This window comes from Chrysochloris asiatica, unplaced genomic scaffold (genome assembly GCF_000296735.1).
Source record: "Chrysochloris asiatica unplaced genomic scaffold, ChrAsi1.0 scaffold00055, whole genome shotgun sequence".
Taxonomy (NCBI): Eukaryota; Metazoa; Chordata; class Mammalia; order Afrosoricida; family Chrysochloridae; genus Chrysochloris; species Chrysochloris asiatica.
The window spans coordinates 17563228-17589792 of NW_006408573.1; the positions used below are offsets into that span (position 1 = coordinate 17563228).

Sequence of the window (26565 nt, forward strand, 5' to 3'; positions counted from 1 at the left end):
ATCGAGTCTGTTCCAACCCATAGCGACTCTGTATGGGGTTTCTGAGGAGCAGCTGGTGGGTTTGAACCAATGATCTTATGGTTCAATCTGACCTAGTGGTCTAGCGCATTATCCTGCAGTGCCACATCCTACACTGGTAAGTGTTTGTTTAGTGCCAATGAGTCAGTTAAAGTATAGGGTGAGCAAAAAAGAGGAAGACCCCCAACAAGATGGATTGGCAAAGTGGCAGCAGCAATGGACTCAAGTGTAGCCCAGGACTGCACAGCGTTTCATTCTCTGTGAGTCAGAACCGACTCAACAGCACCTAACAACAACAACAACAATGGGGGCTCCTGGGTATAGTTATTGTCTTCATTATACAGATGAGGAAAATGAGGCCCAGGGGCTCTAGGAAGAGGGGAGTGTGGGAGGAGGGGAGGCAGAGTCAAGGGGCAGCCAGGGGCAACAATTGTGAGGATGGTGAAGGGCCAGACAATATTTTGTTGTGTTGTGCATGGAGTCGCTATGAGTCAGAACCGACTCAACAGCACCTAACAACAACATGAGCTGAACCAACTTGAGAGCTCTTAACAACAACCACCTCACACACACATCAAACACCAGAATCCATGTCAGCTATTAGTATTTTTGTGAATACTCAGTCTCTCTCTCATGTGTCTTGGAGCCATTGTATCTGAGGGGTTTTTTTGTTTTGTTTTAAACTCAAGTGCAGCACCTTCTCAGCTACTTGGAACCACTTCTTCATTCTATTAAGACATCTTGGGATTCTCACCATCACCCAATAAAGGAGCCTATAATCAGAGGAGTTCGACATCCAACAGGTATTAAAACAGCATTTGAACCTTTGAATTAAAAGAAAAAAAAAGTGGAAGAGATAACATCAAGTGGTCAAAGTGCTAGATGGGTTACCGTCCAGTGGTACCCTAACTACCCAGTTACCACCGAGTCAATTCTGACTCACAGCAAGCCCATGTGTGTCAGAGTCAGACTCACTCCATAGAATTTTCAACATAGATTTTTCAGAAGATCACCAGGCCTTTCTTCCAAGGCTCCTCTGGTTAGACTGGACCTCCAACTTTTCAATTAGCAGCCGAAGACATTAAAGATTTCCACCACTCACACCAATGTTGGCTTCTCCTTTCAACAGTAAAATAAATCAATCAACTCACTGCCATCAAGTCAATTCCAGCTCGTAGCAACCCTACAGGGCACAGTAGAACTGCCCGATAAGTTTCTTAAGCTGTAAATCTTTACAGAAGCAGCCTTGTGGTTTGAACCACCAACCTTTCAGTAAAGCCGCCAAGCATTTAACCACCACACCACCAGGACATCTTTCTTCCAATAGTGTTGTTGCTGCTAAGCGCTGCTGAGTGGGTTCCACCTCATAACGAGTCTGTATAGGGTTTTCCAGGAGGGGTTTGAACCGCCGACCTAGCAGTTCGCAAGCCAGTGCTCATCCTACAGAGCCACACCAGGAGTCCCAATAGTCCAAGACTTTCAGTCTGTTGTTATCCCTACAGTTTATTTGTATCAAAGAATTCCAGCCTGTGAGTGCACTCACTCTTTCCTCACATGGCCTTAACTCTTCCAACGCCCCAAAGTCACCAGCCCCTAGGAGGTCCCGAGACACTTCCCACAGGAGCCAGTCAAGTGGGCAGCAGCCATCAGTTTTGACTTTTCTTGTGGACTCACTGTCAACTCCCAGAACCCCCTGGCTACTGTCTTAGGTCCCCCTCACCTCCCTCCACAAGGGATTTGTCGTTGGTGTTGTTGTTAAGTACCATTGAGGCAGTTCCAACCCATAGCGACCCTATATAGGGTTTCCAAGGAGTGACTGGTGAGCTTCAACTGCCAACCTTGCACCTCAAACTGACTTTGCAGTCCAGCACAATAGCCCGTAGCACCAGGACACTCCCTCTAGTCTATGCTTCTCCCCCTTGTCCCAGATCACCTAGAAGGCTGGCCTTGGTCCCACTGACACCTCACCACCAGCGCCCCCTCAGGGCTGACCCACAGTGGCTGTTAAATGAATCCAGGCCCAAATAAAGGCCTGACGGCCCTGAAGTAGCCTGAGCACCCCTGTCCTGGTGACTCTCAGTATTTTGGGTTCTGACCCAGACCTTGCCTACAGCTCATGACTTTCCTGGGGTTTGGAAGTGACTCTAAACACAACGCTTAAACATGTAACCCACCACCATTCCACTCTCCCTCTCAAGGGCTCCTGAAAATGCCTAAGCAACCATATGGAGTCCTGGACTGCAAAACCGACTTGAGCCAAAAGGTCAGCGGTTCAAGCTCACCAGCCGCTCCTTGAAAACCCTATACTGAGTCGCTATGAGTCGGAACCAGCTCAATGGCACTTGTAGGAAAAGCAGTGGACTGCTAACCACAAAGTTGGCAGTTCAACATCACCAGTTGTTCCTTAGAAACCCTATACAGGGTTGCTATGAGTCAGAACTGACTCGATGGCACTTAACAACAAGCAATTGAATGGGTGTTTCCACATTCATCCCTTGTTGTTGTTGAAGTGCCATCGAGTCGGTTCCGACCCATAGCGACCCTGTACAGGGTTTCCAAGGGTGTAAATCTTTACGGGAGTAGAAAGCCTCATCTTTCTCCCGCGGAGCGGCTGGTAGTTTGACATTCTGAGTCCTAGCGACCCTTGTCAAGTCTCACTAGTGGCCACTAGATGGCGACATCGCGCATCATATACTTTCCTAAAGAGCAGCTTCGAGAACCCAGCCTCTTGAACCCCTTATTCCTGCCAAGGGCCACCATGTGTTTCGTGAGTGACCCCAGCCCCTCTGAAAGGCAAAAGGAAAATTCTCCACAAAAAGGCCTGATAGAGCCTGTTCTCAGTTGAAGAAACCTCAGAGGACAGCAGGTACTCATACATGGATTCAGAAGGGAAGTACAAGAACACCCCCAACAGCTGAAGACTGACTCCTCACAGACTAAAGAGGTTCAAGGAACCCCTAGTTCCCTGCTCAAGTAGGTTGACTTCCCAGAGAGAGGCATTCCCACAGTATTGATTGCCTCCACGCTTCTCTGTCCCTGCCATTCCCCTACCTCGGCTCACATGGCTACCCATCCTGGGGCCCTGCGCCTTCTTCCACTACTCTCCTTTTCTGTTGTTGTGTTTGGTCTCCGCTGGGCTTAATGATGGAGGTGCAGGTGGAAGGAGGTGGGCTTTGGAGTATACAAAGCATTTTGAGATGTGTTTCTCATGGGCCCCTCCCAGGCTAGGTGAGAAGCGTCCCATCATGTCACAGATGAGAAAGGAAGACCAGAAGTGCTGACTAGTAGGCAGTAGCAGACCAGAACACAGGGCTCCTAGCTCACAGCCTTTGACCCTAGAGGACGGCTCATCAGACCTGTGCGTAAAGTAAGTGTCAACAGACTGCCAAGCCCCCACGAGAAGGGAGCTGTAGCACAGGGACTGGGGAGGGTGTATATTTGGGTGGGTCAGAGCCTCTTGTTTTCCTCCTGATTCTCAGAGGCTTGGTGGGTAGGTGAGCCTGGGGTACCCCCAACAACCCCACCAGCCTGAGTGATGGGTTCCAGTCAATCTGCCTTGGGTTCTCCTTGGGCAATCTTGTTCCCTCAGCCAGTTCAGATTCTTCTCCACTAGCTGGACTTTACCCAGAAAGCCCACCTCAAGCCAAGGGGGCAATGTGTGCTGAGGGGCCTGGCCACAGGTGGTCTCTGAGTAGAGAATCCAAGAAACTAGAGCCCAGGGACCCAGACAAAGGGGAGGCAGCCATTCTGGGCTCACCTGGTGTTGTTGGTCCTGCAGCCGCAGTGCTGAGCCCAGGGCTAATGCTGGAGCCCATGTGTTTGCCCCATTGAGAGCAAGACAGAGTGGCTCCTGACCCACCTTCCTGCCCCACAGATGGCCAAGGCTCTCACCCATTGTTCCCTAGGACACTTTAACAGGATGCAAGGAATGTGGGGCCTGGAGACAGGAAGCCCCGGCTTCCTCAGGCTCAGGGCCAGGCTCTTGCCAGACTCCTGCCCTACAGACAGGGAGGGGGACCTTGGGGGTGCTGGCCACTAGGTGAAACTGGGGACAAACGATCCCTTTGGTCCTGGTTACTCTCCCCCAATCCTTCCTGTACCCGTAAGCACTACACACACAGTCACATCCATGGGTGACTTTCATGTCTTGAATACGTCATGTGTTCTTACACACACATTGCCACACCCAGGCTCTCCCCCTCACATGTGCCCCACCATCAATCTCTCTGTAACATCACTGTCCTGGCCAACATGGACTAGAAAACAGAGACAGTTCCATACACTTTAAGTTCAGCTTCCCAGTCACGCCATTCAGCATTCCCAAGAGGAAGGTATTGTAATCACCCCCATTTTACACAAGGAGAAACTAAGGCACCGAGGGTTACATGGCATGTCTGGGATCAGCTGGATTGTAAGTGGCGAAGGCAGGATGTGCCCCAGCATGTAACCACAGGACCCCCCTCTTAACCCCACACCTGCCCCTCCTCGGGTCCCTCCAGCCCTGCAGGGCTCAGTCCTCAGCCCCGTGGCCCCGGGGCCTTCCCAGGATGCTGGGAGAGGAAGGTGAGGAACATCTGGACAAGTGCTCAGCCGACTCCCTCCCTCCCTCCCAGGGCCCTGCGCATTGTTCTCACTGTCCGGGAATTCAGTCCCGTCTCAACCTAGGTCCTTCCTGCCCTCAGCTCCTCGGCCTGCCACCTCCAAGGCAATGTCCTTAGCGATGGTGGCCCGTGGATCCCCAGCCTGTGGCCTCCCTCCAGCCTGACCACAGCCCACTTGATAAACATTTGTTGTGACTGTCACTGTTTCAACAGGCCTGCAAAGTATGAACTGATAACACATTTCACAGGTAAGAAAAGAGGCTCAAGAGAGGTTAAATCAGCTGCCCCAAGTCACACAGCCAGCGATGGACCACAGTAGGATCTGAACCTGGGTCTGCCAACTTCCAAGCCTGGCCCTCCCCAAGGAGAGCTCTGTCCCCAGTCAGCTTGTGTCCTGGTACAGACGGGCTGGGTATCCATCCTCTGCACACACACACACACACACACACACACACACACACACACATACATACACATAGAGTCCACATTGTTGCTTCCTCCTCCAGCTGCTAATCAGGTCTTGCAGACCATCCCGTTTCCTGCTGGCCTCAAACTGGCCTGCTCTGCTCCTGGCACTTCCTGACCGTGTGCCCTCCCTTACATCCCTTACCTCCTTGGCCTCCAGAGGAGTTGGGGCAGGGGCTATGCAGGACCAGAAATCCGGCCTGGGATCTCCAGTGGTCCTGAGGGAGCACTAGCCTTCCCTCATGGACTACCTCAGCCACAGTGACCAGGTCCCCTGCCCCCAGGGCCCTGGGGCATGAACCTGACTGGCCATGCCCTCACTAACAGCTGACAGCCAAGGGCTGGGTCAACTTCCCCACAGACCGGGAGAAGAAAGAGAATGGACAGAGGGTGGCAAGCAAGGCCTATCCCCATGTGCCACCAGCAGAGTGTGAGGCCCAGCAGGAAGCGACACTGAGCACCCAGGACCTCAGGTAATGGTGAATAGAGTAGTGGTTTATCCTGGTTCTCTGTGACCATGCCGGCTCCAGGCGGGAAAAGGCAGAGTTGGTTAACCCTGCTGATGGAAGCACTGAACTGATGTTTGTTTATTCCTTCAGCTATACCTGGATGTGCTGCATCCACTCAACCCCTGCTGTTCAAAGGTCCCATTCTCTCTCCAGCATCATCCAACTTCCTGTGGCTGGATACTCCCGCAACACACAAACACGCCACCATGACCATCCACTTACAGACCAAGTCATGTCAAACTGTCCCATGTCTCTGTGCCCTTGCCCTGAAAGACTTGGGAAGGAGTTATCATCTCTACGGCCTCAGGCCCCACACTCACTCACTCTTTCCATTCAGACTGCTCTGGTCAAAGTCAGTATGGCCTCTTCCAAAGCCAGTGGTGGAGGTTCAGCCCTCCACTGGCCAGAGCTGACCACGATCACTGTTCTCACTCGGACCCCATGGCCCGGCCCTCTCCTGTTTTCCTTCCTTCCTCACATAGTAGATTCAACAGATCTACTGTGTGAGGGCTGGAGGCCTCTCTGACCACCCACTCAACCACTGCTATGGCCTCAGGGGGCAGCCTTTAGCTAGTGGCTTCCAAAATTCACACTAGGCTGGCTCAGGCACAACTGGATGCCCTCACGTGTATGTCTAAAGGGCATCTCAAATCTGACATGACCAAACACAGAAATCTTATCTGCCCTGCTCCCCCCGACACACACACACAAAATCTATCCCTCTACCCCATTCTCCACCTCCCAGGCCTTCCCTTTCCAGGGTCTCTGTTTGCTGGATACAGGCCTACCTCATTTTACTGTGTTTCTCAGATATTGTGCTTTTTACAAATTGAAGATTTGTGGCAACCCTGAATTGAACAAGTATGTCATCATTGTTCCTCCACCAGTGTGTGCTCAATTCATGCCTCTGCTGTATGTTTAGTAGAATCCAGAACAGTGTAAGCATAACTTTCATATGAACTGGGAAACCAAAAAGTTCATAAGACTCACTTTATTATGTTGATCTAGAACCAAACCTGCCATATCTCCAAGGTACACCTACAATGGGCTTCCCAACCATTCATCCACGGAAAATCAGGGGCAACAGACTAAAGGACAGATTCCCAGGCTCTGCACTGGGAGATTCCAAATTTGTTGATCTGGGAGGGACCGCAGGTAGCTGCAGATTTTGTTGTTTTGTGTTTTTCCATTGAGGCATTTCATTTGTTTGCAGGTATTGCATCCATACAAAAGAATCCCAGGATTTCCGACCCTGTGTATTTCCGTCTTGCTTCACCAAGGTCCATGATGCCAGTTGACGTCAGTATATTGGAACCAAAGGACATGACTTCTGTCACTTTTCTAGCTGAGGTGCACATCAAATCCAGGGTGGCTCACCTGTTTCCCCTGCCTACAAGATTTTTCCTGTGATCATTCATAACTTCAAATTCACCTCACATCTGGTTCAGAGACCAGACACTTAAGAACCTGGCATTTGCCTCTCTCCTCACTCAGGGCGTTCATGCTCACCATGACAGCAACACGGAAAGATGGCAGAAAGCGCCATCTCTGGTTTTCTAATGCTCCTCAGGTGATGCCCATGAAAAAGCCCTAATAGCAAGTGGTCACGAATTGGGGTGCTAACTGTAAAGTCAGCAGTTCAAATCAACCAGTCACTCCGTGGGAGAAAGAGGAGGCTTCCTGCTCCCATAAAGATTTACAACCTCGGAAACCCTATACAGGGTCACTAGGAGTAGGAACTGACTCTACGGCACATGACCACCACCAGGTGACTTTCTGAGGACCAGACGCTGAGCACCCTCTCCGGCCTCTTGACTCTCATGGTTCTGGCCCCACCTTTCATTTATCTTCCAAGCCCTTCATTTACTCTTGTGTGGTTGAGGCTATGATCGTCCCCACTTTACAGATGTGGAAAATGAGGCTCAGGCAGACCACCTAGATCCCTGTCCATATTCAGAAACCCAACCAACCCCCAGAACGAGATGGAACCCACCCCACACCCACAAGAATGGCTGTTTCCCATCTCTCCTCCCTCTCCGTGCTCTCTGTCCACCCATTCCTGAGGTCTCTGAAGCTTCCCATTGTCTGTCAGCATGCCCCAAGAGCCCCAAAGTGACACAGGGCCACAAGGGCCAATCAGACCCAGGTTAGATTGCTGACTTTGCTACTTGAAGGGAATTGTTCTTGTTGTGTGCCATCGAGTAGATTCCAACTATAAGCAATCCCTTTGACAGGGTGAACTGCCCCATAGTGTTGTTCTTGACAGTAATCCTTACAGAAGCTGATCTTTCTTCCACAAAAACCACTAGAAGGTGAGAATCATCAATGTTTGGTTAGCAACGGAGCACTTAACCAGGGCTCCTTTGCTAGGTGAATCAATGCCTTCAACTTTCTGAATCTCAGTGTCCTGGGCAGTTAAATGGGGATAATAGCATCTTCATTCACCCTTACAGTGAGGATGACAGAAAATGGCACAGCCCAGGGGCCCCCATGGATCAGGCCCTCAGAGGTACCAGGCTAAAGGGCTCCAGGCTGAGTTCTGGAGTCGGGGGTCCGAGTTCAGCTTTCCAGGCTGGGTCCAGAACTAGACCTCCATGCGGATGTCCCAGCTGAGTGAGGCAGCCGCCCACCATGGGACCTGCCTATCTACAGCCAGTCCAGCCCCCACAAAGGAACAAAAACAGGAAACCATCCTGGGGGAAAGTGGGCCGGGGCCAGCTGGAAGACCTGAAGGGGTGGTGGCCAGGCCTCCCTTGCTTACTGACTGGGTGTGGCTCCCCTCTCCCCGCAGAGGCAGTGGGCCGAACTGCCTGGAGCTCCACACCACACTTAGCCCTGGACAGAAGGCCTGACGGAACAGAGGAGACCCTCAGCCCCCAGGCACGGTGAGCAAAGGTCCCCACACCCCAAGATGGAAGGGCCCTCGATTTCCCCATCTATAGAATGGACGCTTCAGGTTCCTGGAGGGCAGCCTGGGCCTCAGCCTGCTCAGAGCAGGTGGAGAAGGACACAAACAGCGGCTCTTGGGCACAGTGAGAAGGTAAGGGCTCAGCTCTCCCACAAATAGACTTTCGAGCTCAGTATGAACCCAGAGAGGGCAAGATTCTTCCTGAGTTGCCCAGCGCACCAGAGGCAGAGAATACTCCCTCGGCACCTCTTCCTCCATTTAAGGGACTCACGGAAGCCTGAGACCAGCCCCAGGCCCAGCTCAATTCTGTGTTGGGATGGAGGGAAATGAGACCAGAAAGCAGAGGATTAAGCCTCAGCCCCCCTCCATCACCCAAAGTTTCCCACTTTCAGGGTAGGCATGCTGAGGCTGATCCTCCTATGGAATTCCTGCCTCTCCCTGCCCCATGGGGGCTATGTGCCACAGAGCTTTGGTCAGGAAAAGAAGGCCCAATCTCCCCCCGCCAGCACCCAGACATTGGCAGCCCCCTGGCTGACTTTGAGGGCAGGTGGTGTGGGATAGAACTCGGTTGGGAGCCATCATCCTGGATTCAAATCTCTTATTCGTTCCCTGTGTGATCTTGGGAAAGTATCTATCAATGGAAACCTGACTTTGCTTGGCTGAATGAAAGGGACAGCAGCTATTTTTGCTGTTAATTGAGAGCTGGAGATAGGCCCCTAACAGGTTCTCAGACAATGGGGCTCCTTCTTTGACTGTGACCAACAGCATGAGGTGGAGATGACCTTTCTCTGCTTCACAGTTACGAGAACTGAGATTTGAAGGGATTTTGTAAAAGCTAGTGTGGGGGTCAGAACCAGAACTGTCTACCCCAAAGCCCAAGCCCCAGGGACTTCTGATCTTGGTCTTCTTGTCTGTGGAATGGAGGAAGCAGTCTTCTTGTGGGTCCTTTAAGGGAGGAGCTTGGTGTGTTCACATCAGGTACCAGGAATAGCTCCAAGCACGGGGTCCTTGAGGAACACGGCTGATTTACTTGCTACCCCAGGGCTGACCTGTGAAGCTCATGAGGGTTTAGGTCAGGGACCCCTGCAGGTGAGAGGGAGCTGGGGAAGTGAGAGGATGCTGAGTCAGCTATAGCTTCAGGGAACACTGCCAGACACCTGAGCAGAGGTGGGAGGGCAGGACCTCTATCCCATGTGGTGGCAGACAGGATTCTGAGGATCTGGGTGGGCTGGTGGGCCGGAGGGTTCTTACCTCAGGGGCAGCAGGTGGGCAGGAGGGCTGGGATTGCCAGCACAGAGGCTTTGCTCCCACTTAAGGCATGGGAAGCCTTGTCCAGCCCACCGGCAGCAGATGACCTGAGGGTCCAAGGAGCTGCTGAGTCCCCAGGAGCTGGGACAGTCTACTGGCCTGGAAGGGGTTAAACTGCCTGCCTGCAATTGTGCTCCTGAACAAGGGCCGGACATGAAGGCAGGAAACCAGAGGGGCCACACAATGACTCACAGCTCTGCTGCTGCCTTGGAGACACGCAGTGGCACAGTGGGCACCCGCCCCGGAAAACTCTCAGACCCCTCACCTGCATAAACCCACCCCTACTATACCCAGCACCTCTCTACAGTCCCTAGGCAGTCCTAGAGATACAACAGGAATTCCCATTTGACAGAGGAACAACTGAGGCCAAGAGTAGCCAGTCCAAGGTCTCCTGGCCAGAATGATGTGGAAGCAGTAGGCGAGTAAGGTCCAGTCCGTCCTTCCCACTCAGCTCACAGTGAAGCTCTGAGAGAAGGCAGCAGGAGAGGTGACCCTGACAGTGTAGGCCTCAGGCACAGGGTCAGCCAGGAGTCTGAAGCTCCTGAGGAGGGAATGTTCTAGCAGACAGGCCCTGCACTCCGGAGCCCAGCTTCTGGCTCGAGTTGTTGTTAGGTGCTGCCCAGTCAGTTCTGACTCATAGGCTTTCCAAGACTGAAAATCTTTACTGGAGCAGAAAGTCTCATCTATTTCCTGTGGTGAGGCTGGTAGGTTTGAACATCCAATCTTGTGGTTAACAGCCCAGAGCTTCTCTGACAGAGCCACCAACGCTCCTTCTGTCTGTGGGTGGACATTGTTAAGACCTGTCCTGACTCAGGTCCAAGCTCATGCTGAGGGTGAAATCACTGAAGGCTTCCTGGAGGAATAGCAGGAGTCCCTGGGTTCTCTGAGCCTTAGTCTTCCCATCTCTGTAGGGCAACTGTACCTAAGACCATTCAGAGCCACTAGACTGTCTGGGGCCTCCTTCTTGTTTTGAGGTGCTGTCATATTCAATTCTGACTCATATCAACCCTATGTAGTGTTTCCGAGGAGCAGCTGGTGGGTTTGAACTGCTGACTTTGTGGTTTACAGCCCAGTGCTACCAGCAGACCCAGCAGGTGCAAATACTAGGAAGAGGAGGAAGCAGGCCCATGGGAGGGCAGAGGGCAGGCCAGTCAGGCAGGCGGTGAATGAGATTTCCTTGTGGAAGGAATGGAGGGGAGAAGGTGGGCCCAGGGCAGAACCAGGAAACGTGCTGCATGTGAGTCGTCCAGTGGAGCTCCCAGCTTCCGGACTGCAGAGGGTAGGGATATGGAGGGAGGGGGAACACACCCACACACATACTAAGGACCTACTGCAGGCCTGGCTTCCCACCCGTGATCTCCATACATCCTCAGATGTCATTACAGACGGAGCATCCAGGGCTCAGAAAAGGCAAGGGATGAACCCACAGTCTAATGAGTAATGAAGCTAATAAGTAAGCAGATCTGCTGTCCCCTTCACCACACACACACACACACACACACATACCCCACCATCCTGTAGAAAGCATAGCAGCCAAGTAGGCTCCTCAGCACAGACTCAAAGTTAGGAAGCCCCAGAGGAGGCTGGGATAGACTCTCTCTCCTTGAGGCAGGGAAACAGACTGGATGACCCCCTGGATCCAGAGATGCCCAGCTCAAATTTGTTTCAAACTACAGGTGGATTGATAGTGTTGGCCTCAAAGGCAGTACTGAGAAAGATTCAGGAACTGAGCTCAAGTCCAGTGGGGACAAACACTGTGACTGATGTCTGCCACAGGTGAGACAGGGTGACTGGTAACCCATGAGCTCTGTTTGGCCAGCCTTCCCTTCAAAGATTCCCTGCATAGGGGTACATGCATGTTCACTGAGAGCCCTAAAGAAAGATCATCTCATTGCTCCCAATAGGTCCCAATACAAACGGCAATGTGTCCTATAACACGATGGGCCATTAGAGGAACTTCTGTGAGTTAGAATGACTGGACCTCCTCTGACCCTCCAAAGCTAATATACAGATGTATGCTTAAATCAGGCGAGAGGCAGTGGCAAAACCAGAACTCGAGACCCAGCCAGGCTTGACAGGCAAGTTGGGGCCTGGAGTTTATGCAGCTGGCTGCTGGGACAGAGTAGAGATCTGACCAAGACCCAGCTGTCCTGGGGGACGCACCAAGCAGAAAGAAGGCAGAGCCTGTGCTGGGGCCAGAGTTGGTCAGAAGACCTCATAGAGAAGGTATCCTAGGAAGGGAAAAGAAGTAAACATCTTCCCAGAGTCCCTGGTGCAAATGGTTAGGTGCTCAATTTCTAACCTGGTGGCACTCTGGAATAACCAGCCTGCTGATCTACTCTGAAGACCACAGCCACTGAAACTCCTCTGGGACATAGTTTATTCAGAAACACCCAGGGCATACAACCAGGAAGGGTGCTCCAAAGAGAAGGAACCACCTGTGCAAAAAGCTCTTAAGAGGAGAATCACTCTGCACTCCAGAAAGTTCTCTCTTTCCTGGAGACTGGAAGGGGCAAGGATATAGGGGAGAGTGGGACTGTGCTGGGCCCTGAATGCCAGCTCAGGAGGTGCGCTTCACTCCAGACTTGGGAGCCAGGGAGGAGTGGTCAACAGGGGGCAGTCCTAAGAGGAATCCACATGGGGAGGCTGCTGGCAGAAGTCTCAGGAGAGGAGCGGAGGCCTGGAGCCCTCAGGAGCACGGCCCAGGGCCCAACCAACCAGGAGAAAATACCAAGGGGTGCTCACACTACTCAACCACACCCCCAACACCCCCATCCTCTGCCTGCCAGGGCCTCACCCTTCATCTGTCCAGGTCTCTGTCTGCCAAGACCCCTGTCATCAATTTAGAGCTCATGGCAGACCATTTCTCTAAAGCAGTCCTGGTGTGGCGCTGTGGATTAATGCTCTGGACTGCAAAGTCAGTTTGAAGTGCAAGGTCAGCAGTTCAGGCTCACCAGCGGCTCCTTGGAAACCCTATACAGGATCACTGTGGGTCAGAACTGACTCAACAGCACTTAACGACAACAACAACAACATAGCAGTCCTGGTGGGGCGCTGTAGGATAAAGACTGGACTGCTAACCACGAGTCAGAGATTCAAGCAAACCAGTCACTCCTCAAAAATCCTATACAGGGTTGCTATGAGTTAGAACTGGCTAGACAGCACGTAACAACAACAAAGAGTTTAGGGATAACTGGAGCCAGCCCTCGGACTGAACTGAAGCTGAGCTTGTGGGGGTGGGTGGCCAGTGGGGAGAACCGCCCAGAGCCACCCAAGAAGCTGGACCAAAGCTTGTGCTGCACCCACCTGCAGGTTCCCCTCCTGTGTGCTCTGAGCCATCCGCTCCTCCCACCAACCGCCCCTCATCCTGACCTGAGGCCTCTGGGCTGGAGTCCAGAGCCAGCAGGAGGATGGGCTGGGACAGAGCATTCTGTCCAGGCACCCTCTGAGGCTTTTCCTGAAGGACGGCTCATCTGCCAGATCTCAGCTCAAGGTTGGTGCTGGGCAGTGAAGGACTGAGGGAGCAAGCCTGAGAAGGCGACTCGGTGGGAGTTGGCATGGGTCTGTCGAGAGGTGTGTGCTCATGGAAGCCTGTTGAAAGGAAAGTGTCTGTGTGGTCTGAGGAGATGGTATTCCTGATCTAGAAACTTCCTCTGTACTTTTCAGGGGCCTTCAACCTGTTCAACAACACTTAGAATTTATATTTGACCCTGAAGCCCAGGGGCTGAGCAGGGCTCTGGTTGAGCCAAGTAGGAGTAGCTCAGCGGTCAGGACATGGGTCAGGCTTCCTAGGGTCTACTAACTACAAAGCCAGGGGTTCCTCAAAAGAAGCAGCTCTCGGCTCCCTCCACTTTATTTCCCCTCTAGGTTCCCAGCCTCTCCTCCGAACACTGACATCCAGAGGGACAGAGCCGAGCAGATCTTTCAGTCCTTCAAGATCAAAAGCCAGAAACAGATTTTGTGGTTGTTGTTAAGTAACGTTGAGTGGGTTCTGACTCATAGCGACCCCGTATAGGGTTCCCAAGGAGCGGCTGGTGAGTTTGAACTGCCGACCTTGCAGTTAGCAGTCCAGTGCAGATTGTTGTTGTTATTAGGTGCCGCTGAGTTGGTACTGACTCATAGCGACCCTGCGCACAACAAAACGAAACACTGCCCAGCCCTGAGCCAAGCTAACAATCATTATTACTATGCCAGAGCCCATTGCTGCTGCCACTGGGCCAATCTAGCTTCTTGGGAGTCTTCCCATTTTTCTCTGACCCTCATGATGTCCTTCTACAGGACTGGTCCCTCCTGATAATAAGTCCGAAGTATGACAGATGAAATCTGGCCATCCTGGCTTCTGAAAAGGAGCATTCTGGCTGTACTTCTTCCAACAAAGATTAGTTTGTTCTTTTGTCAGTCCATGGTACTTTTAATATTCTTCTCCAACAGCATAACTCAAATATATCAGTTCTTCTGCACTCTTCCTTATTCACTGTTCAACTCTCACCTACATATGAGGTTACTGAAAATACTATGGCTTGGGTCAGGCCTACCTTAGTCCTCAAACTGACATCTTTGCTCTTGAACGCGTTAAAAAGGTCTTGTGCCTCAGATTTGCCTAATGCAACATGTTGCTTGATTTCTTGACTGCTGCTTCCAGAAGTGCTGATGGTTGATCCAAGCAAAATAAAGTCTTTGGCAACTTCAGTATTTAAGTGCTGATGGGAACTTATAAATAGTGGGTCATCAAGACAGGCAAGAAGAGCCGACCAATCAGAGTCCTCTCCTCTCCTACACTCTGTGTTATAGCTCCTATACCCACTCCACTACCAATCCTGGAGCTAGCACAGACTGGGCAGCATTCGTTCTGTTGGCATCAAATCAACGGCAGACAACAACAACATTTGATCACATGATTAACATCCAACTCCACCGTGGGGGTGGAGTCGGTGTTTGCTCATCCTTTGTAGTTCAGTGTCTAGCACACAGTCGTTGTTGTGTGCCACAGAGACCCGTGACATGTAGACCTGCCTCAGAGATTTTCTTGGCTGTCATCTTAAGGAAAGCAGATTTCTAGATCTTTCTCCCATGATGTCACTGAATGAGTATGAGCTGCCAGCTTTTAATTTAGGTTAGCAGCTGAGCACTTAACCGTTGTGCCACCAGGGTACACTCAAGATCAGTTGAGTGACTGCATGATCCCAGATCGTTAAGAGAGATGGTGACATGGAAGATGAGTAGCATTTTCAGGAAGAGAAGAGAATGAGAAGTGTGCTAAGCCTAGTGGGGCTGGGCTGCTCACCAAGCCCCACTGAGCCTCACAGGTAACTGGGAAGGAGCAGACATGGGCTCGGAGCACCAGCTCTGCTCCCAGGATGATCTGTTGGCTCAGCCTTTGCAGCAACCCCTTAACTTTCACCCTCGCCTAGCTTCCAGGTTGTGATCCCCCTATGAACACACAGCCCCAATACTGGGAGCTCTCCAAGCTCCTGACCTCCCATCTGGCAGGGGTAAACCCCACTGTCTTAGGGTTCTCAGGGACTCCCTAACCCTTATCCTGGCTCCCATGCCACTTACTAGGAGCTTAGGGCCACTAACTCTGCCTTCTGATTTAGAGCCCCCAGGACCAACCCAGGCTGACCGAAGGCACAGAGAGCCTTGTCTTCCTTCTCCCAAGTCCATCTGAGCTGGTCCCAAAGACCTCTCACGTGGTCTCAAGGAGAGGGGCATCAACCTGGATCTTGAGTGACAGGCACGTGGGCAGACCCCTGGGCTTGGCAAGCCCTACATGCCCATTGGTACTGCTCAGTGTGATCCCTTGGCTCCCCACTGCTGTCAGGCAAGTTCCCAGGCGGCTCTACTGGAGGGATGTGGGCACAGCCATCACTGGCAAAATCCTCAGTCCCTCTGGGCTCTGTGGTGCCCACATCCACCCAAAAGCAACCAAGACACATGACTGAGTTTCAAGGAAATCGGCAGCAGTAAGTGCTAGCCAGCTGTGGCTCTGACCATGCCCCCACAGACTGCTTGATGTTGTTGTTGCTGTTAGATGCCATGGTGTCAGTTCTAACTCATACAACCATGTGCACAAGAAAACGAAACACTGCCTGCATCATCCTCACAACTCTTGTAATGCTTGAGCCCAGTGCTGCTGCCACTGTGTCAGGCCATCTCCTTGGGGGTCTTCCTCTTCTTCACTGACCCTCCACTTTACCAGGCATGATGTGCTTCTCCCGGGACTGGTCCCTCCTGATAATATGTCTGAAGTATGAGAGAACAAGTCTGGCCATCCTGGCCTCCAAGGAGCAATCTGCCTGCTCTTCTTCCAACACAGATTTATTGGTTCTTCTGGCAGCCCATGCATGGCATTTTTAATATTCTCCTCCAACACCAGAACTCAAATGCACCAGTTCTTCCACAGTCTTCAGCCAAAGGACATTCTCTCACCCCTCAGGTAACAGCAGATCCTGTCAGACCCAACTGCCCCTCCATCCTCTCCATGCGCAGGAGGAGCAATGATTGTCAACAAAAACCATTTCTGGCCAACCCTATTTTAGCAGCCAAGTTTCTAACCCAAAAGGCAAAAAGATGTGGAAAGGGCCTGCAAAGGCTGGGTGGAGAAGAATCCCAAATTTTGAGGCGATAGATCTGGCTAAGGGTTCCAAATCCACTACTTATGAGTCTCTGGGCCTGTTTCTTCATCTGTGCAGTGGGGATGGTAGTTTCTACCTCCCGGGAATCATGTGGGAGGTCAGTAAGAAAGTATATCTGAAAGGCAGGTCTGTTACTGTTGTACATGAATGTGAACAACGTGCTGACCTCTGCTTCTGTCCACACATCTCCTTTTCTCTGACTGACCACCCCTCCTCTAAAAGGAGCCTTGGAATGACACTGGGCCCACCCTGATAAACCAGGGCAATCTTCCCATCACAAGAGCCTTAATCACGTGTACAATATTCCTTTTCCCATTAAGGTGGCTCTAGAGGGTAAGGAACTCTGGTAACATAGTGGTTATGAATCGGGATGTGAACCACAAGACCTGCAGTTCAAAACTGCCAGCAGTTCCACAGGAGAAAGATGAGGCTTTCTGCTCCCGTAAAGATTTACAGCCTTGGAAACCCTGTACAGGGTCGCTATGAGTCAGAACCGACTCCACAGCACACAACAACAGCAACAACAGAGGGTAAGCACTGGCCTGTGAACACAAGGTCAGCAGTTTGAGCCCACCAGTCGCTCCATGGGAGAAAGATGAGGTTTTCTGCTCCCACAAAGATTTACAGCCTCAGAAACCCTATACAAGATCGCTGAGTTGGAACTGATTTAACAGCACTTAATAACACAGCGTAGTGATTACGAATCGGGCTGCGAACCTTAGGGTCAGCAGTTCGAGACTACCAGCTGCTCCGCAGGAGAAAGATGAGGCTTTCTGTTCCCGTAAAGATTTACAGCCTCGGAAACCCTATACAGGGTCGCTATGGGTCGGAACCAACTCGACGGCATTTAACAACAAAAACAACAAGTTACAGATTATAAGGATTAGGACATGCCATTTGAGGTGGTGGTAGTGATGTGCCGGGGAGTTAGTTCCCACTCACAATGACCCTGTATAGAGTTTCCGAGGCTGTAAATCTTTATGGGAGCAGAAAGCCACATCTTTCTCCCATGGAACCTCTGGTAGTTTCAAACTGCTGACCTTGAGGTTAGCAGCCCGACCTGTAACCTCTACACTACCAGAGCTCCTTTGGTATTTGGGGCAGGGAGTGGGGCATCATTCAGTCCACCTTACTAACATGGTCTTCCTGTACCCCACTCGCCCTCGCTCATTTCCATCTGACCCAGGAGACTCCTTTTGTTTCTTCAAATTCAGCCGTTTTTCCACCTCAGGGCCTTTGTACTTGCTGGTCCTTCTGTAACAGAATGCCCTCCCTTCCCCTGGCATCCTTAAGGTTGATACATCATGCCACTCAGATGTTGACTTAAATGTCATCTCCTCAATGAGGCCTTCGCCCCCCTCACAGCATCAGCCAGCTGCTCCCTCAGTCTCTCAGACACCTGAACATCTCAGATCACTAGCTGATGCTTCTCCTTGTCCATTTATCTTTCTATTGTTCTCAGGAGAGTACATGCTCCCTGAGGGCAGGGTCCTGTCTGCGGCCCACTCACTGCTATACCCTGGTACCTGTATAGTAAGCGCTCAACATTCGGCCTGAAAACTCTCCCCTCTTCTTTCTCATTTTCACTTCTGTTTGCCTTTTTGTTGTTGTTCACTTGAGAGAGGAAGAAAGAGCCCAGACTTGGATTTCCTTTCCAGGAAAAAAAGGAAATGACACCCAGGGCCTGGGCACAGTGAGGCGAGCGCAGAAGTCATGCTTACTACCTCCCCTGAGTCAGGAGCAGCTTCCTGACCAGGACTCTCGATGCCCCACCCACTCCCTACTTCAAGCCTTTGTCCACTGCCTGGCCCTGTCTTTCCTACATCCTACCTCAAAAGGCTCCTGCTATTTCCCAATTGGATCCCTCATTTATGACCGAGGAAACTGAGGCCCATACCACTTTCATTCTGGGGGCCTGCTGGAACGTTTCTTTCCCATCCACCTCTGGGTCCCCACTTCCCCCTGAGACAGAGGTCAGTCCAGAGCACTGGGGCCTGGGTGCTAAGGTCAGCGGATCCAGTGCAGTTACTGGCGCCAGTGATTTGGGGGAAATGTTACCAGAGTTTAGAAATCCTGTGATGTACAGAAACCCAGCCTCCTCCACAAGCCTGGGTGGGTAGGGATGGCTGGAGGAGGAGGCCCCATCCGCACCCAGTGAGCTCCGGGCCTCTGCAGGCACAAGCCCTGGGTCCCGCTCCCACATACCTGCCTTCTTCCCCTGCACCATCCCAGGAGCCACAGGTCAGTGACACAGGGGCTAGCAGGGTCAAGGCTGAGAGGGCACAGCAATGGCCAACGCCCTGGCCTCCAGACCCTGTGGAGCAGTGGGGAAAAGCCCTGGTTCTAGAATTCAGGGTAACACTGGCCCTGGTCACTGAAGGAGCCCAGCTCCTGGTCCAGACTAATCCCAAGTCCCTAGGGTTAGCTCCAAGGGCACACGATCTGTTCAGCTCCACAAGGTCCTGTAAGTAGAAGAGCCCCACACTTGGTTGAATGCTCAATTGTCTCTGTTCTGGGTGTAATAATGTGCTTTCGTTTTGCCCCGGGCACTGAAAATTATGAAGCTCGTCGTGTGAACCCAGACTCTCACTCATTTGCCCCATCCCTCCTGGGAAGATGCTCAGCATGCTGGTCACCATCGTGAATGCCTGCCCAGGCCACCCCTATCCTGTGACAGCTCCTAAACTGACCACTTGTATGATTCGGGGGTGAGGGTCTGACCCTCTGAGTGTAGACATCCACCGCAGGGGCTTTCAGGCTGCCTAGAGGGGGCCTTTGTGTTCAAAGAGAGCCTTTTAAGTCCCACCCCATGGCAACTGCTAAGGCAAGGGAAAGCAGTAGGAAAAAAAGATCAGGAACTTGGGGTTCAAATCCTGGCTTTTCTCCTTACAGGCTGGGAGATCTCAGGAACATTACTAAATGTCTCTGGTCCTGAGCTCATCTATAAACTGAGAGTTCAATGGGTACCCACCTTCAGGGCTACTGAGTAGATACAACGAGAAAACAGATGGAAAGTGCTTGACTCAGTGTCAGCCAAACACTAAGCGCTCTACAAACATTCGCCTCTGAAGTCAGACAGACGTCATTTGCAGCCCTAACGCATACTTCAGTGTGTACGTCACCTCTCTGTGCCATGCTTCTCTCATCTGTAAAATGGGGATACCTGAGACCCACGGCACAGGGCTTTGAGAGCCGCTCAGCATCAGAATCATCCCCACCATGCTGCTTTCCAGCTCAGTGCAGGTGACAGCACCTAAGTCGGAGTTGTCTCTGCATCCATCTTGCCCTGCTCCAGACTGGGAGCTGCTTGGGGAAGAGCAGGGTCTGGGCCCACTGGCATGAGCAGAGAGGAAAGGATGAAAGAGTGAACAGATGAAGGAATTTTGGTTCTTGCTGGGCACCATCCACACCCTAGGGCAGCAAAAACCATTCTCTGATGGTGCCTCTCCTCTCTCCCAGATCTGTCCCTCTGGGAAGATGCAGACACTCAGGATGGTGTTCATCGCATTGGGCATCTGCCTAGGTCTGTTGGCAACATCTATAGGAACCACAGATGTTGCCCAGCTAGACATGCCCAGCAAGCTGCCCTCCCACCAGCGCCAGAAGAGAGACTGGATTTGGAACCAGATGCATATTGCTGAAGAGAAAACTGCCCCACTCCCCCATTATGTGGGCAAGGTAAGGCTCAAGCCCCAAGAGCACAAGAGGCCCCCTACACCTAGCCCATAGTGAGGAAGGCCATGGTGATAATAATGGTAAAGATGGTGAGGGATATCATGGTGCTGGAGTGGGGATGAAGGCTGTGGGATCATGGCCATAGTGGGTGAGATGGTAAAGATGGCAGGTGTGGAGAGGGGGACAGTGGTTGTGATAAGAAAGGGGAAGGAAGTGGTGATGGTGGCGGCAGTAGTGGTGGTGTCGATGTTGATGGTAGTCGCCAGTGTAGTGATGGTGGTCATGGTGGTGGTGGAAGTGGTGATAGTCCTAGTGAAGGAGAAGGGGGTGGTGGTAATAATGGTGAAGGGGAAGCATATAGTGACAATGGTGATGGTGATGGTGACGGCAGTGAAGTAGTGGTGGTAGTAGTGGTGATGGTGATGATGGTGATGGTGGTAGTGATGGTGGTCATGGGGTAATGATGACAGTGATGGTGATCATGGAGGTAGTAATGGTGATGGTGGTAGTGACAGTGGTCATGGGGTGATGATCATGACAGTGACGGTGCTCATGGAGACGGTGGTGATGGTGCTGGTGATGGGAGGTGTGAGGGTGGCCACAGAGGTGATGATCATGACTGTGACGGTGATCATGGAGGCAGTGGGGGCAGTACTGGGAGGAGTGGTGGTAGCAGGGGTGGTAATAATGACAGTGATGGTGATGATGGAGACAGTGGTGTCCTTAGGTCGAGCAGGTTTAATGAGCAGGGACCTCAGGGCCCAAAGGACATACTGCCCCCCTGGCTCTTCTTCTTTGATGGTAGTGAAATTCCCCTGCTCCTGCTTCTGAGGTGGTTCATTTCATACCCATGCTAGAGTGTCAAGTATTTACTATGACAATGAACTCCACTAACATCCACAGCTTCCACTTGAGGGAGGTCATCCTATCATATCCTCTCCCACCTTCTCTTACCCAGACCCAGCAGGACAGAAATGTAGTTTGGTGGGAATTACAGACCATGGTTAGAAGAGACAGTAGATAATTCACTACACCACAAATACCCATTCATTAATAAATTTTCTAGGGCTGCTTTTGTACTGAAATGGCAGAATTGAGTAGCTGTGATATGAACCTATGGCTTGCCAAGTTTACTATCTGGTCCTTTACACAAATAGTTTGACCACCTTGGTCTAGAGGGGCAAGCACACATTAGATAATTCCCCAAAGAGCTGGTGGTGATGGGGGATCCTTGACGGGAGGGTCTAGTCGTGTTTAAGCACAAGAAACCCATGGAAGGAAGAGCCATCTGGGGAATCTCCACTCATAGTTCCATCCAGAGTCAGCTGACTGCTGCTCCCAGGAATGACTGGGAAATTTAAGCCCTTTAGCAAGGTCATTTGGAAACTCAGGCCCAGAAAGAGAAAGACACTTGCCCAGAGTCACATAGTGAGGCCAGGACAGAGCCATAGGAGAACCAAGGACTCCTGACTCCTGACACGAATAAGAACTCTGTCACAGAGGAAAGGTGGCACCTTTGGCATTCTGTGCCATGACTCAGCCTCTGTCAAGAATGACCAGCCCCAGGGAAACTCCACGGTGAGTCAGAGAGACCCATTGACATCATTCACAGCCCTGACAGGAAGCCTCAAGAAGGCCTGCCATCTGTCACCCACCAGCAGTATTCTCTTGGTAACCGATGTGAGGCCAGGTGGGGGGAGAAGAACCACAGGCAGTCCCCACCCTGGGAAGGCACAGCGATGCCTGGCAGAGGCAAGGACAGGGCTGCAAGGACCACTTCCAGATCCTGAGGCTGGAATGTGAGGGTAGGAAGTCCCTGTTTATTGAGGCCAGAGCCCTGAGCCTTTGTTTACAGCCCTGGATGGACAATGGGAGCTGGCCTGAGCGGGCTTCCAAACCTACAAACATAGGTCATTGTGCTTTTAGCATTAACATGCCATATCTGATTACAGTGATATAAATTTAAAAAGCTGGCAGGAAGGAGAGCAGAAACTTACAATCAAATGAAATCTTATGCAGAATGCCAATAAAGCAGATCTAAGCAGTCACCTCCCCTTCACCATCCCTGTCCACTCAGGTCTGAAGGCACCTGCCCACCCAGAACCAAGCTGGAAAAGTGCCACACATGACTTCAATCTGTTTCTCCTCCCAGGTTTCCACCACCTCCTAGGGCCACAGGCTCAGCGCCCAACTCACTCCCTTCTGGCCTCCCATCCATCCTGACCACTGAGTCTTGGGACCTCCTCAAGACCACCCCCCCTACACAGTCCTGCTCCAGGGAGCTTGGCCACCTCCAGCTGCTGCTCCTCTCCCACCATCTCACAAGGGGCCCTCACTCCCAGGATCCACTTCCTCACCTTCTAGACTCGTCTCTACACTCAGTCACCGGATTTCTCACCACATTGTGGTTCCCACATCATTGAGGGTGCCAGTCATGGTGATGCTACTAAATCCCAGGACACTTTCTAGACCTGGGATTTGTGCACACCCTGCTTGAAGCATCCTCTTCTCTCTTGAGACCCCACTCTCTCCAGGTTCTCCTCCAGTCTCTCTAATGGATCCTCGTCAGATGCCTTGCTCTAATGCTGCCCTTTCTCAGTCTCGGTCTCGGAGACTTCAAACATAGGCCCTAAAAGCAGGAATGGGATCTGTGCTTCTCTGTCCCCTGTGCCTGAGTGGGAGCCTGGCAGCTAGCAAGCATCCAATCTAGTGTTGTGGAATTGTATTATTCAGGCATTCTAACATTCTATGAGCGTATTTTATGTGTATGATATACTATTATCTTCTTCTTCTTGTTAACTGCCATCAAGCCAGCATCTGACTATGGCTATCCCATGCACAACAGAATGAAAGTTGCCTGGCCTTTTGATCCCTTTAATCAGCTGCAGGATCAGACCACTGTCATCGATAGCGTTTTCACTGGCTGGAAGTACATCCACTCATCACTTAAGAACATGGTTGGGTTCCAAAGACCAGGTCATTATATTAAAATCAGCATTAAGCAAAAATGAGGATAACCACACCAGATCACGAAATGCAGATGACTGCAACATTACATAACTGCCGAGTTACATCATTATATAACTGCCAACTTACAACATTACAGAAATGCCAAACCACTACAAACCATGGCCTGGCCAATGGTTTAACCATGACTGTCATTAACCATGACAGTCTATGTTACTCTTACTTCACACCTTGATCTTGTTACTGCCAGATGTACATCATTAATGTGCAAAATAGTCGGGTAGATTGTTTGCTATTGTTATCAATGCAAAATTTGCTATTGTTGTCAATGCAAAATGTCATATAAGGAGATAGTTGGTATGTGAAGAGTGTGTGTAGGCCACCAGGCCCTTCTCAGTCTGTCTCAGGGTGGGAACCCCACTGAGTCCTGTTCAGCCTGATACCAATACCCCATCCTCCACTCGCAGGTGGTTGATGGCTGCACTCAAGGTACACTGGCTGAAAATCAAGTTTGTTGTTGTTGTTAGGTGCCATTGAGTCACTACCGACTCACAGCGACCTTATGCACAGCAGAAAGAAACACTGTCCAATCCTGGGCCAAGCTCACAATTATTGCCATGCTTGAGCCCACTGATGCTGCCACTTGGCCAATCCATCTCGCTGGGGGTCTTCCTCTTTCTCTCCTCCTTACCAAACATGATATCCTTCTCCAGAAACTGGTCCCTCCTGACAATATGCCCAAAGTATGAGAGACGAAGTCTGGCCATCCTGGCCTCCAAGGAGCACTCTGGCTGCACTTCTTCCAACACAGATCAGTTGGTTCTTTTGGCAGCCCATGGCACTTTCAAAATTCTTCTCCAACACCATAACTCAAATGCATCAATTCTTCTATGATCTTCCTTATTCACTGTCCAGCTTTCGAATGTATATGAGGTTATTGAAAATACCATGGCTTGGGTCAGGTGCACCTTAGTCCTCAAGCTGGCATCTTTGCTCTTCAACACTTTAAAATGGTCTTGTGCAGCAGATTTGCCTAATGCAATACATCGTTTGATTTCTTGACTGCTGCTTCCGTGAGTGTTGATAGTTGATCCAAGAAGAATGAAGTCCTTGAAAAGTTCAATCGTTTCTCAGTTGATAAGAATGTTGTTCACTGGTCCAGTGGTGAGGATTTTTGTTTTCTTTGCAATGAGATGCAATCCATACTGAAGGCTGTGCTCTTTGATCTGCACCACTAAATATTTTAAACCTTCTTCATTTTCAGCAAGCAAGGTTGTATCATCTGTATATCACAGGTTGTTAATGAGTCTTCCTCCAATCCTGATGCCACGTTTTTCTTCATAGAACCCAGCTTCTCAGATTATTTGCTCAGCATACAAGTTGAATAAGTTTGGTGAAAGAATACAACCCTGTCACTCACCTTTCCAAATTTTAAACCATTCAGTGTTCCCATGCTCTGTTTGAATAACTGCCTCTTGGTCCATGTACAGATTCCTCATGAGCACAATTAAGTGTTCCGGAATACTCATACTTCACAATGTTGTCCATAGCTTGTCATGAGCCACACAATTGAAAGCTTTTGTGTAGTCAATAAAGCACAAGTAAACATCTTTCTGGTATTCTCTGCTATCAGCCAAGATCCATCAGACATCAGCAATGATATCCCTCACTCGACAGCCTCTTCTGAATCCGGCTTAAACCTCTGGAAGTGCTCTGTCAATGTATATTTGTAGCCGTTTCTGTTATTACTTTTAGTAAACCTTTACTTGCATGGGATAGCAAAGATATTGTCCGATGATTTCTGCATTCTGTTGCGTCACCACTCTTTGGGATGGGCACAAATATGGATCTGTTCCAATCAGTTGGCCAGATAGTTGTCTTCCAAATTTGTGGGCATAGATGAGTGAGTGCCTTCTATGATGCCTCACTTTCTTGAAAGATTTCAATTTTGATTCTATCAATTCCTGGTGCCTTGTTCTTTGCCAATTCCTTCAGTGCACCTTGGACTTCTTCCTTCAGTATCATTAGCTCTTGATCATATGCTACCTTTTGAAATGGCTGAACATCAACCATTTCCTTTTGATACAGTGAGTCTGTGTATCCCTTCCATCTTCTTTTGATGCTTTTCTGCATCATTCAATAATTTGCTCAGAGAATCCTTCAATAACAAAAGTCCAGCTTGAATTTTTTCTTCGGTTCTCCCAGCCTGAGAAATGCTGAGCATGTTCTTCCTTTTTGGTTTTCTGACTCCAGAGCTTTGCACATTTTGTTGTAATATTTGGCTTTATCTTCTCAAACTGATCTTTGAAATTTTCTGTTCAGCTCTTGTACCTCCTCATTTATTCCATTTGCTTTAGCATCTCTACGCTGGAAAGCAAGATTCAGTGTCTCTTCTAACATCCACTTTGATCTTTTCCTTCTTTCTTGTCTTCTCAATGACTTTTTGCTTTCTGCCTGTATTATGTGCTTGATGTCATCCCACAACTCTTCTGGTCTTCGGTCTTAAGTGTTTGATGTATCAAATCTGTTCTTCAAATGATCTCTAAATTCAGGTAGGATATATTCAAGGTCATATTTTGGCTCTCGTGGACTTGTTTTCATTTTCTTCAGCTTTAGTTTGAATTTGCATATAAGCAATTGATGGTCTGTTCCACAATCTGCCCCTGGCCTTGTTTTCATTGATGATATGGAGCTTTTCCATCATCTCTTTCCTCAGATGTAGTCAATTTGATTTCTATGTATTCCATCTGGCAAAGACCATGTGTATAGTCATCTCTTATGCTGTCTAATGAGCTTCCAGAAGAAGAAAATCAAGTGGAAGGAGAAAATTCTACCACTTAACCACTACGATCCTCATGCTTTCTGATTCTAAGATTCTACTCATGGAATGAATGTTCAGCAGTTTTAACCTTCTAATATCCTTTAACTTGTAGTCTTGCATTAATAAGAATAGCATTTATTTAGAACCTCTTCTGTACAAGTTGCTTAACATACATTATTTTCCAAATAACGCAATAGTAATAGTATGTGTTAAAGAGCTCTGGTAGCACAGTGGTTACGAATCGGGCCACTAACCACAAGGCCAGCAGTTCAAAACCACCAGTCACTCCATGGGAGAAAGAAGAGGCTTTCTGCTCCCATAATGATTTGCAGCCTCAGAAACCCTAGACAAGGTCTCTCTGAGTCAAAACTGACTCCACGGCACACAGCCACCACCAATGATAATATGTGTTACAAAGAAAAAGGGTGCCATGGTTAGGTTTGGTTTGGTTTTTAAGGTTTTTTTGTGAATTTAGTGAAAGTTTACAGGACAGATCATCAGTTTTACTTTCAATAAATCATATACTTTGTTTCATTACAATGATTATAATCCCCTCCATGTACCATCAGTTAATAATATTTCTCTCTATTCATGTTAGCTTTTTCTTTTTAAACACTCAGGCACATATAATAATTTAAACCACCAAAGGGCACATTCT

General features: G+C 50.1%; 1 protein-coding gene across 1 annotated transcript in view; it reads left to right on the forward strand.

Moving 5' to 3' along the window:
- Nucleotides 1–2689: 2689 nt before the first annotated feature.
- The window catches only part of CDH5 (cadherin 5, type 2 (vascular endothelium)), a 49775-nt gene continuing 25899 nt past the window's right edge, over nucleotides 2690–26565 (forward strand). The window contains exons 1-7 of the mRNA XM_006863632.1: nucleotides 2690–2785; nucleotides 5412–5557; nucleotides 8047–8102; nucleotides 8385–8478; nucleotides 8550–8633; nucleotides 8894–9044; nucleotides 19904–20122. Coding sequence (XP_006863694.1) covers nucleotides 2690–2785; nucleotides 5412–5557; nucleotides 8047–8102; nucleotides 8385–8478; nucleotides 8550–8633; nucleotides 8894–9044; nucleotides 19904–20122 — 846 coding nt within the window. The remainder of the gene's footprint in view (nucleotides 2786–5411; nucleotides 5558–8046; nucleotides 8103–8384; nucleotides 8479–8549; nucleotides 8634–8893; nucleotides 9045–19903; nucleotides 20123–26565) is intronic.